Below are 18,234 nucleotides of genomic sequence, written 5' to 3' on the forward strand. Positions count from 1 at the left end.
TTCCAGTAATGGGAATACTCTTTAATTTTAAATCCTTTGATCTCTTTTACTTGAGGGTTTTTTTGTTTGTTTGTTTTGTTGGTTTTTGTTGGTTTTTTGTCTGGTTTTGGGTTTTTTTTTTTTTATGTGTGTGTGAACAGCATAATTGTGTAATTTTGTTTCAAGAGTTTTATCATCTAGTAATAGCCTTTGTCTCTTAGGCTATGTCACTAATAATTTCTAAATTAAAAATTTTAATAGTCATCAAAAAAGCTCTTTTCCCTCCCCCTTCCCTCAAAGCTTAAATTTCTTTTAGATTAGCTATTCCAAAGAACACACAGAACTGCCAAGAAAAAGGGGCAAAGTTTCTTTCACAAATAATCTTCCCTTGCCTATGCCTGGCAGAGTTAGATCTCTGCAAAGTGCCTTGCTTTTCCTTTACTTCAAAGCATGTGAAACAAACAGTGACAAGTTGTCCTACAATGAGTTAATTTTTGAGTATACAAAGTGAAGAGGATGCTGCCAGTAACTCCCCACGATGGAACTCACAGTCTCTCCTCTATTTTCCCCTCTCTAAGTTACACCCAGAAAAAAACATCTCTCACCTCCTTTCAAAGCTCTTAAGTGCAAGCTTGACAAGTTCATTTCTGATATCTTCTGCTCTTACAAGAACTGACAACACTGTAGGAAGCAGCACTGCTGTAAGGACAATAAAAATTAGCAATCTTTCTGTAATACTTAAGAAATGTGATTTTTTTTTCCTCTTTGGTGAAAAATTAATTATTAACACACTAGATAATGGGAAGCATAAGGGTGAATTAAGTATCACCTTGTGACATGTGGGACAAAAGTTGAATGCCAATCATGATGTATAGTAATAAAACAGAACAAAAAAATCCACAGAAACAGACTGCCAGTTCGACACAGGAAAATGTAACTTTACTGATCTGTCAATGCTACAGTGTTTCCAGTAAAGAAATTAATGGATGGAAGTTGATGAAGCTTCCTTTTGTCACTAGCTTGTTGCAAGGCATAAAAAGTGATGCAGCATGACAGTATTAGCAGAATTTGAGGCCTATGTTCATGTTTACTGGGGACTGTTTGATTAACAGTTATTTCATTAAGTTTTACAATTAATGCATTCAGTTATATTCCACTAATCAATGAAAAACCAGAGATTAATTCTTCAGAATCATTTTATTAGCAATAAGGAATATAAATCTCTTATGAAAATAATCTTAACATTTCAATATATAAGAATTGTCTATAAAAATATACTACTACATAACAAAGCCATTAACTTCTACAAAACATATAATTCAACATATATTTGACAATATATAGAACATAGCAAAAATCCTTACATTAATGCTGAGAGTATTTTACCCCCTTTTTGTCAAACAGTAATTCACATAACATAGGAAATTACTTATTCTGATATACAGAAGTTATCACCATAGAACTCTATGTGTGTTCCCCCCCCGAAGTCACCTGCAAGTGCAGGAACATAAAGCCAAAACTTTTCTTTGGATGTACAGGCAGTTATGACCCCAAAAACATTCTGCTGGTAGCTGCAGTGTCCTGCTGAAGTCAGAGATCAGCACTGCCAACACTGAATCCATGCAGGGACACGGACAATGTTTTTATTACCCTGGTGGGGCTGATGCCACAGATGAGCCTGCCATGGTAATCAAGGTTAGAGAACTAAAACAAACTCTTCCTGGGTAACTACTGCTAGTTAGCAAGGAAATAACTTCAAAAGAGGCTGCCTCCCCAGAAATAAACCCTCCATCAGACAGCTCTTAAAACAAAAGCTCAAGGAAGAGAAAATACCATGGGAGTAGTTGTTAATTTTTTAAATTATGATCAAGGGAAGTGCAATCCATTTTGTTATTACTAATTCTGAGAAGCATCATCTTGGACCACTTTTTGGAATTGGGAATCTGTTTTCAGAATAAAAATTACACATTTAACTAGTAATATCAGCAATGCTGTTAAGTTGAGGTTATTTCATGCCTAGTGTTAGATAGAAATCCATTTTAATTATATAGATCACTCTTGTCTACTACAATGAGCTTGTCAAATTATTGGCATAGACTTATTTAAAAGCCCTTATTTAAAGGGCTTTTAGAGCATACTTTGAACAACCAACTGAACCTGAAAGAAATTGGCTGCTGCACAGTGACAGTACAAAGCCATCAGCTTTCTATAGAAGAGTTAGGTACCTAAGGCATTAAGGCTACAAAGTCTCACCACCAGCAATTACAGTGTCTTGCATAGTAAAGAACATATGAACCAAACTTATGATGCATCAGTGACAATTAAATCTTTTTATCCCTATGTTTCTGTGCAAAATAACCAGTAATTAATTATTACTCCCTCTATTCAGAATCTACTGAAATCAGAACATTGAATGAATATGTTGAAATTCAAGAGAAACTTAACATTATAACAAAGCAATTGCAATCCAACAATATTTCATCATATTACCTAGGAAGGAGTTGCTATTAGAATAGCATATTTATAAAGTAAAGATCACAGCAGGACACTACAGACAATGAACATCAATATATTTCTGACTCAAAGCTCAGAAAAATAACTTTTGACCCTGAGAAACTTGTTGTATTAAAAAGCTAAAGAAGATCAAAATCTAAAAGAATCAAGACTCAGCCAGTTTCATTTCAGATTCTCAAACTGTTATTTTTTGAAGAAAAGTTTTACCATCCCAACAGAAATTTTAAGAAATATTTTCAATTGAAAAACCCCAGCATTTCATTGTATCCACACTTCTGTAGTTTCATTATCTTTAAGGCTTGCAACTAATATTTAGGCTTTCTGCCTATATTTGAGAGGAAGAAAAATTTTAAAATTGAGGTGGTTGAAGAACTTAAAGCTTAAATGTCTTTAATTCCCAACATCATCTAGAAAAGCCAATTACAGAAACTACCTTGTCATGCTTTATGGACAGAGAAGCCCTGGTCAAGTCCTTCATTCTCATTCCAGTTAAACAGTTCCCTAAAAGATCGATCAAAATCCAAACAATGTTCCAAAACATACATCTGCCAACACAGGATCTGGTTTAGATTATTATCTTAACAACTTAAATATTTAGCAAGGTTTAAGAACAGCAAGAGGAAATAAGCAGATGAAGCCATAAGGAAACCCTGTATGTTTGAACAAAGAAAAAAACCAATCATCTGGGGGTTTTGGCACAAGAAATAGATTGAAGGAGTTTCTGCTAGAACTTGAGACAAAAACTACAAACCACTATACCTAGATGTTGACTTCTGCTCATGTAGCATATTTTCTACATTTACTTATGTGTTAAGGACAAGAAAACAATCCTTTCTTCAGTAACCTGTTTTCTCTAGTAAGTGTAAACAAGATTGACTGAAATCACACGGATTAAAGATATTTTTTAATGTAAGCTTCCACATAATTTTTATTCTGTACTGACAAAGCAGCATTCATATAATGTAATTTAAACTACTACTGAATTCTACTTCCTGAAGTTTTTATACTGTCATCAAGTTTAGGCTACTCCAGTTTTGCCCTCTCCAACACCCTTACTAAGAAGATATGTACTGGATCAGCTCCCAGGAGTAGCTCATCACATAACCACATAGGCATTGAGCCAAGAGGAGAGAGCAGGGCTAGCTGACAATCCAAGTTTTCATCAATCTGAACAGCTTTGGAACCACACCTTTATAAGTGGCAATTCAAACACATGCATATTACACATGAAGTGAAGCAGTAAAAAATGCAGTCTGTTTTCTTTCCCTCCCCTGAAAGCTGCTCTCAATGGCAGTGATGGTTAAGCAGCAGAAAAACAATCCCAGTTCAGTTTCAAGTATTAAGCAAAAAGGGTGCCAAACTGGAATTTTATTATTATGTGAGGCTTTTAAGAGATAATAAAGCAGTTTCCTGACCTTGTCAGCAGTAGCTGAGCTTCAGTGCTCAGGAAAAGCAGAGAACAGACAGCTGTAAGCAGGAACCAGTTCTACTACTCAAATGGAATCTCCTCATATCCATAAAAACATTCAGATTCAGGGTGCAGGTTTTACCTACAGAAACTTGGACAAAGACAGCTCCTCATATCCAGATACGTAGATAAAGGTTTTTCTGTGAGGTAATGAAAAACACCTGGAGGACAAAATCATTGGTCCCAGCCAGCACGGCTTCATGAATGCAAGTCTTGATTGTCAAACCTCCTAGTCAATCTAGGAAAGCCAGTACACATATCTTTCTGGATTTCAGCAGGGCTTTTGATACTGTCACAGCATCCTTCTGGACAAAATGTCCAGCACACAGCTGGATAACTGTGTTACACAATGGGTGAGCAACTGGCTCACGGGTCAGGCACAGAGAGTTACAGAGAATGGGGCGACATCAGGGGTCCAGTCTCTAATGGGCTCCAGACACAGCCCAGTTCTCTTCAACATCTTCATTAATGACTTGGATGCAGGACTCCAAGGAATATCAGGGAATATCAATGACACTAAACTGGGAGAGGCTGTTGACTCCCCCAAATGCAGGGAGGCCCTGCAGATACCTTGATAAATTAGAGGGCTGGGCAACCACCAAACATACAAAGTTTAACAAGGTCAAGTGACAGATTCTGCACCTGGGGTGGACAACAGACAGACTGGGGAATGAGAGGCTGGAGAGCAGCACCACAGAAAGGGATCTTGGAGGCCTGGCGGATGGCAAGGTGAGTGAGTAAGAGTCAGCAGTGCCCTGGCAGCCGCGAGGGCCAAGCGTGTTCCGGGGGGCACCGGGCACAGCACGGGGCACGGCACCGGGCACAGCTGGGTGAGGGAGGGGACTGTCCCACTCTGCTCTGCACTGCATCTTGCACTGAGTGCTGGGGGCAGTTTTAGGTGCCATAAGGTAAAACAACATTAAGCTATTAGAGAGCTTAATGTAGGGCCATGAAGATGGTGAAGGGTCTGCAGGGGAAGATTTATGAGGAGTTGCTAAGGTCACTTGGTCTGTTCACCCTGGAGAAGAAGAGAATGAGAGGACACCTCACTGAGGTCTTCAGCATCCTCATAAGGGGAAGTGGAGGGGCAGGTGCTGATCTCTTTTCCCTGTAGTCAGTGACAGAACTCAAGTAAAGGCCCTGAAGCTGAGTCAGGGGAGGTTTAAGCTGGATATTAGGAAGAGGTTCTTCATCCAGAGGATATCTGGGGACTGGAACAAGGTCCCCAGGGAAGCAGTCACAGCACCAAGCCTATCTGATTCAAGGAACATTTGGACAATGCTCTCAGGCACGTGGTGTGACCCTTTGGGTGTCCTGTGCAGGGCCAGGAGTTGGACTCAATAATTCTGACAGGCCCTTTCTGACTCAGTATATTATGATACTTTGACCCTAAAGTACTATTTGCATTCGATGCCTTTGGGATTGAAGTCCCTGGATATGCCCTGACAGGATGCAATGCTAACTGGCAAAGGAAAAGACATGTGACCAGACATCTATAAATCAAAAAAAAGTCCACCACATTTAGTGATTTAGAAAAAAACATCTATCAAATGTATAGAAGACAGCATTCTCTTTAGAAAAACATTAGACTAAGTAACTGAAAACCTCCTCAAGATACAAAGGACCAAATAAAGATTCCAATAAAAATTCTCTTTAAACTTTACTGAGACAAGACCCAAAAGTTTCAACCTGGGAAAATTCCACTTCCTAATACTAAACACTTAGTCCTCCTGAAATGTGAAAGACACCAAGATCAGTAACAAAACTATTTTTCTTTAGTATTTGTTGCATTCAAACTAAAGCCTACAAAAATGAGAAGATGTGCAAGACAAGTGATAAATGCAGACTCAAAAGGGCCAGCATGAGAAGTGGGACTGAAGTTGCCCACTACGACTGTCTGATGCAGTGTGGATGCCTGAATGTGATTTGTATGCATAGTGTCACCCTTCCACCAAGCTTTCCTCAAATCTCTTCTGTAGAATCTCTGTATGACCTTGGCCAACCTGCATTTTCTGTGAAACTGCAATTACACTGCACTCTTGTACATTCTTAGGAAACAGGCAAAAGCTTTAATGTCAATCCTTCTAAGTTTATGAAGGCAAAGGAGACTCAAACTTGGTCTCATAAAGAACTTTTGTATAGAAGGATCTGAAAAGAGTCATAAGCAGCATTAAATATAACCTATATTAAATACCTAAAATATATAATCTTTTGCATAGAATAAAGAAAAGTGCAGCTACAGCGCAGCAGTCCCTACCAGAAGAAAGGGCTAATTTATGTGTGGTATAGAATTAACTGCTGTCTCTCATCACTGAGACTGCAGCAACCAAAGACATGTTTACAGGGAAAATCACTTGTGAAAAAAATAGGTGATTAGGTTATTTCACTATGTCTGTGAAGTAAGTGCAAACACTTAAAATACTTTTTTTAAAAAAGCAAAGCTGATAGGTAATTTTCCCAAGTTAATTTTCTCTTTATGTTACTTGGAAAAATGAAATCGCTTTTGTTTTTTTAGAATCCAAATTAAATCCACATTTGGCATCTCTTTGTGCAAAATAATAATTAGAAAGCTTATAGAAGTACAAGTTTCACCTATTCTATAAAAGCTGGTTGTTTAAGGATTATCAGCTCTTAATTCTCTTCCAACTTTTGTACTGCAATCCCTGTGGTAATCAAGCACAGAATATTATTAAGTCTGGGAGACTTATTTCCACTGCTCTGAAAAACAGAGTCTAAGTGGAGAGTCAGGAACTTTAGGAAAATAAATATTGTACACTTCTGAAAGGAAGCAACATCTTTGAAGTATCTTTCTACTGCCCATATTAGCACGCCTAAATATAAGAAAGTATATACCTCATCAGTTGCTAAAACATTCGATTTTGGTTAAAAAAAAAGTCAACTTATTTTACTGGATATAATCTGGTACTACAATTTGGTAAATGGGATATATAAATAAATAAAAATAAATATTGTATTTATATATCTTTCAAGATTGCTTGTTTCTGTAGTGAATTGGTGTCTGTATTGTCAGATTTCCCTCTCTTTAGCTTTTTTCACACTGTGTCTCCACTTACGAAGGGCGGTTCCGGAACTACTGGCTACTACACAAAGGGCACCACCCACAGTCCACCAAGTTGGTATATGATTGAGAAAAAGAACTTGTAAAATAAAAGCAAACACCACATCCATTGTTCTCATTATTGACACAGGTCCAGCTTTCTCTATCTGTAATGCTTTTGTGAGAAATATCTGACCCCCCAACCCCAAGAAGCCTATTAATATTAGAAAAACCCTATCTCTACCACAATGTGGTAAACGCCATTCATTCAAAACAAACAATGCTATAACACATCCAATTAATCCAATGACTGCATAATACCAAATTGACAAAAAATAATGCACAGACTTTCCCACCTTCCTTAGTATAACAATAGTTGAAGCTGCAGATAACGTGCTTGCAATCGCTGCTATAGTTCCTTTAAGGTGATCTGAGTAACTTCCTTCAATCCCTGTAACACGTGAGCCAAACAGAAATGGTGGTCTGGCAATAAGAATCACTCCAGTGACTGCAAAGAGAGTGAACAGAACATCCCAAAGGCTGTATTTCTCTTTGAGAAAGATCCATGCCAGCAATGACGTAAAAACAGGACAGGTAAAAGTTATAACAGTGGCATCAGCTAGTGGCATGACTTGTAATGCGTAGTAGAGAAGAACCATTGCAGTAGAGCCAAGGAATCCTCGGAAGAAAAGAAAAATTCTTTTACCTTTTGGTCCCAAAAACCCTGTTCTGAAAAACAGAAATGTTACATTAATGTCACTACCTTGCTTATTTCATGACTAACATCCAAACATATTTAAGTATGGTATACACCTTTCTAGACAAAGGAGTTTAATACCCAAATATTCTTAACTGTCTGATCACAGACCAGCTTATTTCCATCATGACCCCCAATCACATTCAGAGTTCAGAACCTGTTCTTGGAAGTGATTAATTTTTCACTTCCAAAATAACCCAATAGTATCTTCTGGTTTTTTTAAGATCACCCCTTTGTGGAAATCAAAGCATTTGATACAATAATCCTAGCAGAAGCCTCTAACCATTCAGGGAGTCAAGGATTTTCAGTTTTCTGAATCATATTAAGAAACAACCAACTAATCTAAAATAATGCAGTTATGCCACTGACGTCCAAACTAAAATACCACTGCATTGAAATCATATTTGAGTGACAATTCTAGATCTAGTTTTAAGAAATAACTTGAAATTTAAACATTTTTTACACTTACTTGTAGTATATTAAACCAGGAAGAACAAATGCCATTTGGAAAACACATCGAAATGCACTCACTTCCACTGAATGTACATCTTCTATTTTTTTAAGAAGTAAAGAGGCCACTGAGAAAAGGAAGGCAGACAGTATGGTATAAAACAGACCAAGTCCTGGGCACGCAGCTTTCTTCTTTGCCCCTGCAACAGATAAAACTGCAGTTAATAAGGATCAGACAGCTGTACACTGCAGTGTACAGAGATACATAACACTGCAGTTCTACACAAGATAGCAGACTTAACTTCTTGTAGATATCAACTAGTACGGGTGATTTATATAGGGACTAGTCACAATTCTGCCCAGGAACCAACAAATGTAACTGACTACGAAACAGTCCATGATCAGACTCTGAAACTATTATCTTGGGAATCAGCTGCTTAGTTAACTAAGGTTCCTAAGCAAAAGTTCATTTCCTTTCTCACAAATACACAATATAAAATCTCTGTACAGAAGTTAATTTTTATTATACCTCATGTTTATTTTGCAACTAAATCACCCTAAATTTGACCAAGACCGATAACATTTTTATCTCGCTGTAAGAATCCAAATATTTTCTTCAAATAGGCATCAAATACAGATTTTTAAGCAGAATAAATTTAAGTAACTAATGTTAGAACATCAAAGGCCTGGTATTTATCATAATTCCATGAAGACCTTAGTTTATGCTTATTTATCAGACTTCCCCTTCCTGAAAGTTTCCCAAGTCTCATGTTTCTATTCAAGTTTCCTCACTGCCTCAGGCTCTCTTCCACAACATACTCTTCCTCATTCCACTCATTTTCTCCACACTAATTGAAATAAAAAAAAAAAAAGGGAAACAAGGAGAGGGAGAACTGTGAGACAGTGAACTGTGTTGAAGTCAGCAGCAGCAATCTCCAAAGAAATCAGCCTTTTTTGTTACTGCTTTGTTGCATAAAAGGAACAGTATTTCCACTGAACCTAGAGGTGAACACCAAGGAAAACAGAGCCCATCGAAAAATTTGAGTGGGATGTCACCTCACTATCTCTTTCTTTTTTCTCTACCTGCATAAAACACTGGGAGCTACCTTTTCTTCTGCAACTCCCTCTAAAGATAGGAGCAAGAACTCCATGTCCCAGAGGCAGTGCTTTGATAAAAGGGTGTCTCATCTCACATTAGTGTGGCAGCCTGTGAGCCTTATGGATCCTCCAAAACACCATCAGCTGGGTACTGCTGCGAGTTGCTTAGCAACTAAGTATGGTTTTGAGAGGTTTTTTTTTTTAAATTAACAAAACTTGTCACAAACCATTTTGATCTTCCTTGAGATCAGCACTCAAGGCTGAGAAAGTGCATCTTACTTACTGCCTAGAAGGGAAGACTGCAGGCAGGAGTCCTAGGGACCCAGGCTTTACAACAGCAACCACAACCTGAAGTAGGCAAAAGGTTTACTTCTCAAGGAATCCTGCCACATTGCAGCTGAGAGTTACAGCTTCCACTTGAAATATTTCTGTTTAGCAACAGCCTCTTACATAAAACTGACTATAAAAACTACCACAAACCAACACTGGACCAGGACACCTACCAGCTATGAAACAAAGTGTTTAAAAAGTGTCCATGAACTACGTAATGCCTTAATCCACACAGTCACATAACAGAACTTCAAAATTAACAGTCACTAATATTGAAACAAGAGGAATCAGACTGGCTTATAACTGAAATGGGAAATCCAAACCCAGGCTGGCTTATGGATGAACACAGCACAAACAGAACTATTAACTTTTATCTCAGGCATGATAGCTTCTCTGATTATTACAGAATGAAGCCAACCTAAATAAAGGAAGCGCTGAAATGGAAAACCAATCAAATTAAAGCAAAATATACTGAAAGGATCTTATATCCAGAACTAAACTTTGGATTGTAAGGAACAAACAAAAATCAGAAGGAACTAATTTCTGTAAGCTACCCAATAGACCAAGCCTATGAAAACCAGAATCTTTAGAATCTTGTAATACTAGAATTTAAACCATCAACATCTTGAATTGCCAAAGTATGTACTTAGCGCAATAGGAAAGTGTTTTGTTTCCTTTTAAAAATAAAATGGTCTAAGTTCTTCCACCAAAAACAAGAATTGCAGTTCTGAAGAGTACTTATTTCAAAGTAAGTTTTAGAGAGAAGTTACATTAAGATAACATTCCCACCCCACAAAATATTAAGCCTCAAAATACCAGCCTAACACCATCAAAACAGTCAAGCACTCATGCTTGTTTCAAAGAATGTAGCAGCTTGAAAATCAAAAGATTTCAAGCAGTACCCAAGTCCTCTTTTTTTGACTGGCTACAGATTTAGTTTTCCAGTTTTATTTCCTGGCCATCTCCACACATAATACTTTCAAACAATCTTCCACTTCTGTTTTAAGTCATAGGTAAATGCCTCCCACTGTGACCTGTTTTAGTTGTAAATTCTAATTGAGTTTTTAATGCTGTACTTTGTTGCAAACAGTTTTACACTTGCAAAATGCATGCAATGAAAAAAAATCTTCTCACATACAAGAATCTCAAGAATAGCAGGAGAGGCAGAAGAGTACTGGCTTTGGGAAAGATAGTCAGTGAGAAAATGATTGTCTTAGACCTTCAGGAAAGGCAGAAGATTCCTCAAGTCATAAAAAGCAGAAGAGCTCTCTTTGACTTGTGTTAAGCGCCAGGAGCACAACAGCCTGCATTGGAACTAATCATGGTCATGCAGACAAGATCTAGGGGTGATTCATAGTCTTCAGTCATCACCTCAGTCAACAATTTTGAGGCAGACAACCCAAAACCGAAGTACTCTTTCTGGTTAATTAATCAAAGTTTCTCAGGATTTCAAACACTGGGTTTTCTCCCCCAAACTTTGCTTTGTAAGTGACACTAATGTGAATTTTACTGATGAAGGACTCTGGCCTCTCCACAGCTCACCAACAAATCTATTTTCTGCTGGAAAGTCAATTACAGTCATTTTAATGACAAACACATTTTCAGTGAAATTGTTTTTAAAAAAGTACTCCAGATAACTTCAGAAATTATTTTAAGGTGGCATTCATGTTTTAAGACAACTCCACTTTAAACCTACATGTTACATATTTCCCAACACGTTTGTGGCTTTATCAGGAAGTCACAGTCCCAAGTACATGGACCAACTAAAGCGCGCTCTCAAATGCATTTATAGTGTCAGAAGTTCACACAGGCAGAAGGCACCTCTATTTATCCAAACCTGTCAAGTCTTTAAAACTTTAAAAACAGGAAGTACTGTTTTCCCGAGGAATAACCGCTCCCGAGGCTCTCACAAAGGCGACAGAGCCGCCCGGCCCTGGGGGTGAGCGGTGCCGGCGCTGTGCCCGCTCCCGGGGCGGGGGGCACCGGGCACCCGGCCGAGCCGCGCCCGGCACACAGGCACAGGGGCACGGAGCAGGACGTGCTGCCGGCCCGCTGATTCCCTCACCGAGCCGGCCTGTCCGCTCAAAAGGACGGGAGGACGAGGGCGAGGCCGAACCCCCTCGCAGGTGACCCGCGGGCACCAGGTGCGAGCTGCCGCCGCCGGGGACGGCTCGGAAGCGGCGAGGCGGCTCCTGCCGCCGGCGGGGCGGGCACCGATGCCGGGCGCCCTCTGCAGCCGCCCGAGGCCGCTCCCCGCTCCGCCGCCACGTGCGGACGGCCCGATGCCCTCGGGCCGCCTCTTCATCCCCCGTGGCCCGGCAATGTCACCCCGAGAGCGGGCAGCCCTGCCGGGACGACGCTGCCCCCCTGCCCGACTCTCTCTCCTCACCAGGTGCCTCGCAGCAGAACGGCCAGGACATGCCCGAGCAGCAGCTACAAGCGCGGCGCTCCTCGGCACCCGCCGCCTCGACGCCGGGCGCCGGGCATGGCTGCACCGCACCCGGCCCGTCCTCCCGGCCCGGCGGCACCTCCGGCTCCTGCCCGCTCGCTGCCGGAGCAGCGTCGCCCTCTCCGCCCTGATACAGCACCATGAGGACGCGGAGCTGCCGCGATGCTCCCGGCGGCTCCTCGGCTTGCCGGCGACACCTGCCCTCCTGCGCATGCGGTGCGGCCGCCCAGCGCCGCCCGCCGCCTTGCCCCCGCCCGCCCGCAGCGCCGAGCACCCGCGGGGGAGGCTGCACCGGGTCCCGGCTCCGCCACCCCCCGCCAGGCCCCGCCTGGAACCGCCCGGGCGGCCCGGCCCTCCCGCGGCCGGTACCTGCCTGCGAGCCGGGCGGCGGTGGAGCGCCCCTGCCGGGACAGGAGGCAGCGCCCCGCCGCTTCCTTCCTGGCGTCCACCGGAGAGACACCCGGCGGGGGCAGCGGGAGCGGTGCCGGGGAGCAGCGAGGCCGTGGTGCCTCGGGAGGGGGAGCTCTGACCCCGCCGGAGAGCGGAGGGGGCCGCGCAGGCCGCGGCTGTTTGCGAGCAGAAGAGATAAAACACTGGGGAAAGGTGACGCGAAGTTATTTTGGGGGCGTCGTTGCGTCATTTGCGCGCCCAAAGTGAAAGCAGCGCTGTGTGTGCCCGCGGCATTGACCCCTCAGCTCAGCTCAGCCTGGCCGGGCCCATCGCCCGGACACTGCACCCACATACTGCCCCGAGATACTGCACCCACATACTGCCCCGAGACAGTGCAGCCGCCGCAGCCTCGCCTGGCCCGGCTGTCACCCTGGGACCTCCCTGGACCCGCTCCGCGCCCCGTGAAGAGCCGGGATGGCCCCGGTGCCCCCGTCAGTGCTGCTGTGTGGGTGAGCAGGGACAGCGCATCGCTCCCTGCCAGAGCTGCTGCCTGCTCCGGGTGAAAATGGAGATGCGAACCTGGTGGGCAGTTCAGTCAGGATTGTTAGTGATGTACAGAAATGTAGCCACTTCCTTGGATATTTTCTCTAAGAAAGCAATGCTGCCGATGCCTTTGGGCAGGGGAATCGGAAAGGGTAGAGAGAAAAACAGGAGTAGTCCTTTTTCCTCACCCATAAAAAAGTGCAGAGTAAAAGAAGCAGAATAAATTTAAAATGCTATTTTTTCCCCTTTTGAGCAAGTTGAACTGTTATCAATAATTAAAATGGGAGGAATTTCTATTAAAAGGAAAGATTTATGCTCACATTAATCTCTTAGCTGCATAAATTAATCCCTGTTTATTTCTTTATTCTTAACAAAGGGAAATGTAATCTACAGCTTTAGCAAAATGAATGCCAAATGGTAGATAAAAGCTATTTCCTACAAACGATTTTAGGTTTTCCCTCAAGCTACCTCATAAAAGCTATTTCAAGCTTTTGGTGTCTCTAATTTAGCACATTTTATAGTCCATGCTAACCCACCAGAGGCTGTAAGTATTTCATTATCTTGGAGCCAGCAGTTGATTAATATGACCAGAATTGTTTCACAAATTGTTCTTAACTAAAAATTAGATGTGCTATATCAATTATTAAAATAAGAGAAATCAATTAATAAGGTTGTGTTGAAATCAGAATTATCTCTAAATATTTACATTATCTAAACTTCTGTTGCTATGAACCAAGAAAATAATTAAATATATGCTGCAGTATTTATGAACAACTTGTGTTACAGTTCCTATCAACATAGCTCTCTACAAAGTCTATACTGAAAGCTTTAATCTTTCCTCTGGAGATACAATTTCTCCAGAGGAAAAATTTCCCAAATTTCCCAAATTTCTCTTAATTAAGAAGTTACTTTTTCTTAATGCACTTATCTATTAATCAGAGTTTAATTTAGAGAGAAAGGTGCAAATAAACCTGGCAGTCTGCTGCTTTCTGAAGAAACTTACGCTTCCCTGCACTCCAAGGCGGCTTTCACAGGCCGCTGTTCCGTGAATCACCAACACAAAGTTAGAGCTGTCCTTCCCCAGACGAGTTTTGGTGGAAGGGCAGTGGGGATCCTTTCTCAGCAGCCATCCCAGGCTGCTGATCCCACAGGTGTCTCAGGGGAACACCTGGCCCATCCCCTGGGCACTGGGGTTGCAGCAGAACACACTCACCCCAGCTTTTGTGGCTGGCTGCACAGTCGCTGGGTGAGTTGCCTTTGGAGTCAGTAACAGCAGAAGCAGCTGGCTAACTCATCTTCAGTGAACAAAACCAGAGCCTAAACATGGTCCACAGCACAGACACAGAATAAATTTTAATGAGTTCTTACAATTTCTGGCTATTTCTTAAAATGTGCAGATTATATATTTATTTTATAATAGTAAATTTTTTTAAAATGCCAAGTGCTGAGCTGTTGAGAGTTTCAAAGAGACTGCAACAACCCCCTCCGTACCCCTCCGTGTCTGGTTTTGAAAGGGAACATCTGAGGGCAGTGTTTGTTTATGCCAAGATACATGAAGTGTTCTGTTTGCTCCTGGTCAAACTGCCAGGTTTGTCTCAGCTTGAGAGCTTCCAAGTTCTCCTTGTAAAGTACAACCCTCTTCCCTGAACAAGGAAACAGAGCAGTTGCAGCTGCCCAAACTAAGCAGCAGGCAAATGTAATTTGCAGGCATGCTGCCCTAGATTGGAAAATTAAGTACCTGCATAAATGTGCAGGTCAATGTCTAATGCGGCTTTTTCAAGTACAGATTAAGTCTCATCTCTGTGATACTGTGCCCAGAACTGGCTGTTCCTTTCTCCAGCACATCACCTATAATGTCTTTGCTGAGTGCAAACTCCATAAGAAAAGGCTTTAGTAAGCATGGGCAATTTGATCATTGAAATGTAACTGCAGCACCAGCTAGAATGGCATTTATTTGGTTTCCATAAGTGCAGAAAGCGAGCCAGCTCCTGCACAGTCACCACTCTCCACACACAGAGCTTTCTGAGGCTGCTCTTTCCAAAGGAAGAATATTGTCATCCAGAATTCAGGCACAGGTTTTGTCACTATAAATGCCAGGAACAATCCAGTATTTCCCTGCAGGCTGAGGTACAGGCCTGGCAGGTACTGAAAGTCCCGTAATGAGTCGCTGGTCTGTGTGCCTCATAAGAGACCCTTTGGTTTCCATCTCCCCCCCTGCAAATGCTGTTTCTGACTCCTCAGAGTGGCTTTCCAGAAACACTAACAAGCACAAATGACAAAGCAATTAAGTAAGTTTTGTGGACAACCGTGGGACTTTTCTAAGAGATTATAAGAACTTTATCCATTATCACAAAACTTCTTTTATCCACTGCTGATGTATTCTAATAAGCTTTTTGGAACACTGCTGCTCTTGGAGGTTTAGTGAGAACTAAATAATATAAACTGAGGGCTGAGGTGGCCCTTACTCACCTCTCCTGAGGGCAGCACTAAGAGCTCTGCAGAGCTCCAGCAGGAAAGGCATCTGGATTCCTGGTACGTGGAACACCCTGGTGACATCTATCCCAGTTTCATCTGAACATAGCTGTGTCAGCACTGTTAGGTACTGCTTAAGCTATAAAAGTAGTAGATTTAAATCAAAACAGTAGTCCATATCAATGACACTTATTCTGTAAAAATGCCAGTTCTGTAAAACCAATTTTTTAAAGTTGTCGAGCAAAATTTCATCCAAAGAAATACAGACTAATGTGAAGTAACAAAATAAATATCAAACTTGCATGGTTTCCTTTCCTTCTGAAAAGGTTTAACAAAAAAACAGATAAGAATTACTTTCTCAGCTTCTGAAATGGATCCAACTCTTAAGTGCGTTGTAATAACCATTTACCTCTGCACCTGAGTGCCATAAAACAGATGATTATTGCAGCACCAAGGAGTTTCATTGTCCTGGTCATTCATTCAAACTTCTGTCCAACCCAGAGCTGTTTGGGAATCAGAATAGCTGAGGCTGATGGCACATCTGGTGCCCTGAGAGGTCATCTGCTCCACCCTCCCCTGCTCAAAGTGGGGTCAGCTAGAGTTCAAGATTCTCTCTCTGTTGGGATTTTGAATATCTCCAAGGATGGAGACTGCACCACCTCCCAGGGCAACATGCTCCTGTGTTCAAACACATTAAAAAAAAACTTTAAAACAAAAGTTATGTTTAAGATGAATGAAAGCTTGTAGTCTTTCAGCACAGTGAAAATGTGGTCCATATGAGCTCCTGCCTCCCCATCAAAATTCCAGTCTGTCTTAGTGGGTTTCATGTCCTCCTCAGGTGTTAGAAGTGACCTGTACTTTTCAGGTTCCCTGTTAAGGTGGATGGTGAATGAGCCTAGGTTTTGCCATCACCACTAATTGCTTCTGCATGTATATATAGGACTGTTGTACAAACATTTTAATCTTGTGTCACAGTATGTTTCAAGTATCACAGTTTTCTTCTTCCTGAGCTGCTGGTTGTAATGAATAGTACTATAAAACAGGAGATGGGGTGGAACACTGAAATAATAGGGAATCCTGCAGTTATGGTCAATATAAGGGAGATACCCTGAGGCTCTTTTTAACTGCATTTTCCAGATTGCACTACTAGCAGTTGCTCTTCAGGAAACTGAAAGTATTGAGATAGGTAAATTCAGTAGAAGTAAGAAGTAAAAAAAATTCTGGGGTCTCCAGAATGGAAGAATTTCTTTTCTTTACTTCTGAAGAATTGAAAAATAATGGATAAGCAGGACAATATTAGAATTCTGCTTCTATACTTGTTAGGGTGCTTTCAATCCAGTATTAAATGCTTAACTGACTTTGGTCACATAAAGGTCATGCTTCTGTACTCAGATGGCTTAACTGCACTGCTTGCTAAGCAGTCAAGTCTCTGTAGCTAGTATTCCTGGAAGGATAAATTAAAAATAATTTCTACGTACTCTGAAGACCACAGTGTTTTCATTCTTGTATTTCACATGAATGTCTGCAGAGCTTATGCAAATTTAGATGGTGATCTTTAAAAATTTATGCAATTTTTAAATTCTCTTTAAGCACATGGAAAAGGCTGTTATTCCAATACATCTTGGACAAAAACATATTTTCTTTTACTCACCTAATGAAAAATCTGTATGATTCTTCCTTTTTCTATTATTTTATTTCCACCAAAGAAAACAAACATCTATGCAAACCAAGAGAGTGAACTGTAGTTCACTCACTCTTGGGAAAGAACTCACTGTTGGAAAAGAAAACGAACAGCAGTGCACTGGTTTTGTGGATCATTTGTATTTGCCACAGGCCAAAACTGTAATAAGTTTTGTAAGCACTGTGGTGATGGGTGGCATTCAGGCCTTGGCCTGCTACTCTGAGGAAGCAGCAGCACTAGCTGTTGTACTGCAGTGAAGTTTTATAGATTGTTACAAGTATATCATGCTATTCTCAGTGAAAGGAGTTTGTAACAATAAATGTGTATTTACACAGCCTGTGTGCCTCTCTCTCAGGTGTAAGTCCTCCATGTCAGGTATGTTCTTAGTTTATGCAGTGATACAGCGCAGGTAATGAACAGAATTCCTAATGTTTCAAACTGGCAGTGCTTGATAAAACATGTACAAGGTTATTATTTCTACTTCTTTAGGAGAATCTATATTTTTAATATAAACTTGGCAATGCAACCAGTGTGAAAGTCTGAATTTAGAAAAGTCTCCTTTCTGGCAAAAGAATTGTGGGTGGGGTTTTATTCAGGCATATTGTCTCATTTGGTGGGTTGGAGGTATCTGAGTACTCACTATACATAAAAAACTTGCAGGACAGGAATTCTTACAATTCCAGTTGTTTATTGGAGCCATTTATGCAGTGAGTGCAATCTTGGCATGTTCCCTTTGCCTCACTGCACTTTCTGATGTGTCAGTACTATTTTTAGTTATGAGTTATCAGATTAGCCATAAAACTGAGTAAAGATCGGTTCCCTTTGAATAAGTTGTTACTCATAAAGATTAAGATCAGTCAGTGATGCACAGTGGAAAAAAAGAAGAAAAATACAAGAAACTTTAAAAGGAATCCAGAAAAATAAATCAAAAAATGATGGCATATGATTATGAAAAAGAAGAAATGAGCATGCTAGAATTTATGCATGCACTGCCTTGGGTAGGTGCTTCTTCTGGTAAGCATCTCCTCCCAGTGGTTTCTTAAAT

General features: G+C 41.2%; 1 protein-coding gene across 2 annotated transcripts; it reads right to left on the minus strand.

Moving 5' to 3' along the window:
* Window positions 1–906: 906 nt before the first annotated feature.
* Window positions 907–12,811, minus strand: SLC35G1 (solute carrier family 35 member G1). Of its 2 annotated transcripts, none has more exons than XM_074544993.1 (3): window positions 12,473–12,811; window positions 8,246–8,426; window positions 907–7,748 (listed from the first exon to the last, which is right to left on the minus strand). In XM_074544993.1, exons 1-3 carry the CDS (start codon window positions 12,741–12,743, stop codon window positions 6,989–6,991), a joined length of 1,212 nt encoding a protein of 403 aa, XP_074401094.1. In that variant the 5' UTR covers window positions 12,744–12,811; the 3' UTR covers window positions 907–6,988. The 2 variants fall into 2 exon arrangements, with proteins under 2 accessions (XP_074401094.1, XP_074401095.1); XM_074544994.1 differs by lacking the exon at window positions 12,473–12,811 and adding an exon at window positions 12,044–12,418 and having other exon boundaries at window positions 908–7,748.
* Between the last annotated feature and the right edge of the window lie 5,423 nt (window positions 12,812–18,234).

Source organism: Zonotrichia albicollis, chromosome 7 (assembly GCF_047830755.1).
Source record: "Zonotrichia albicollis isolate bZonAlb1 chromosome 7, bZonAlb1.hap1, whole genome shotgun sequence".
Lineage (NCBI taxonomy): Eukaryota > Metazoa > Chordata > Aves > Passeriformes > Passerellidae > Zonotrichia > Zonotrichia albicollis.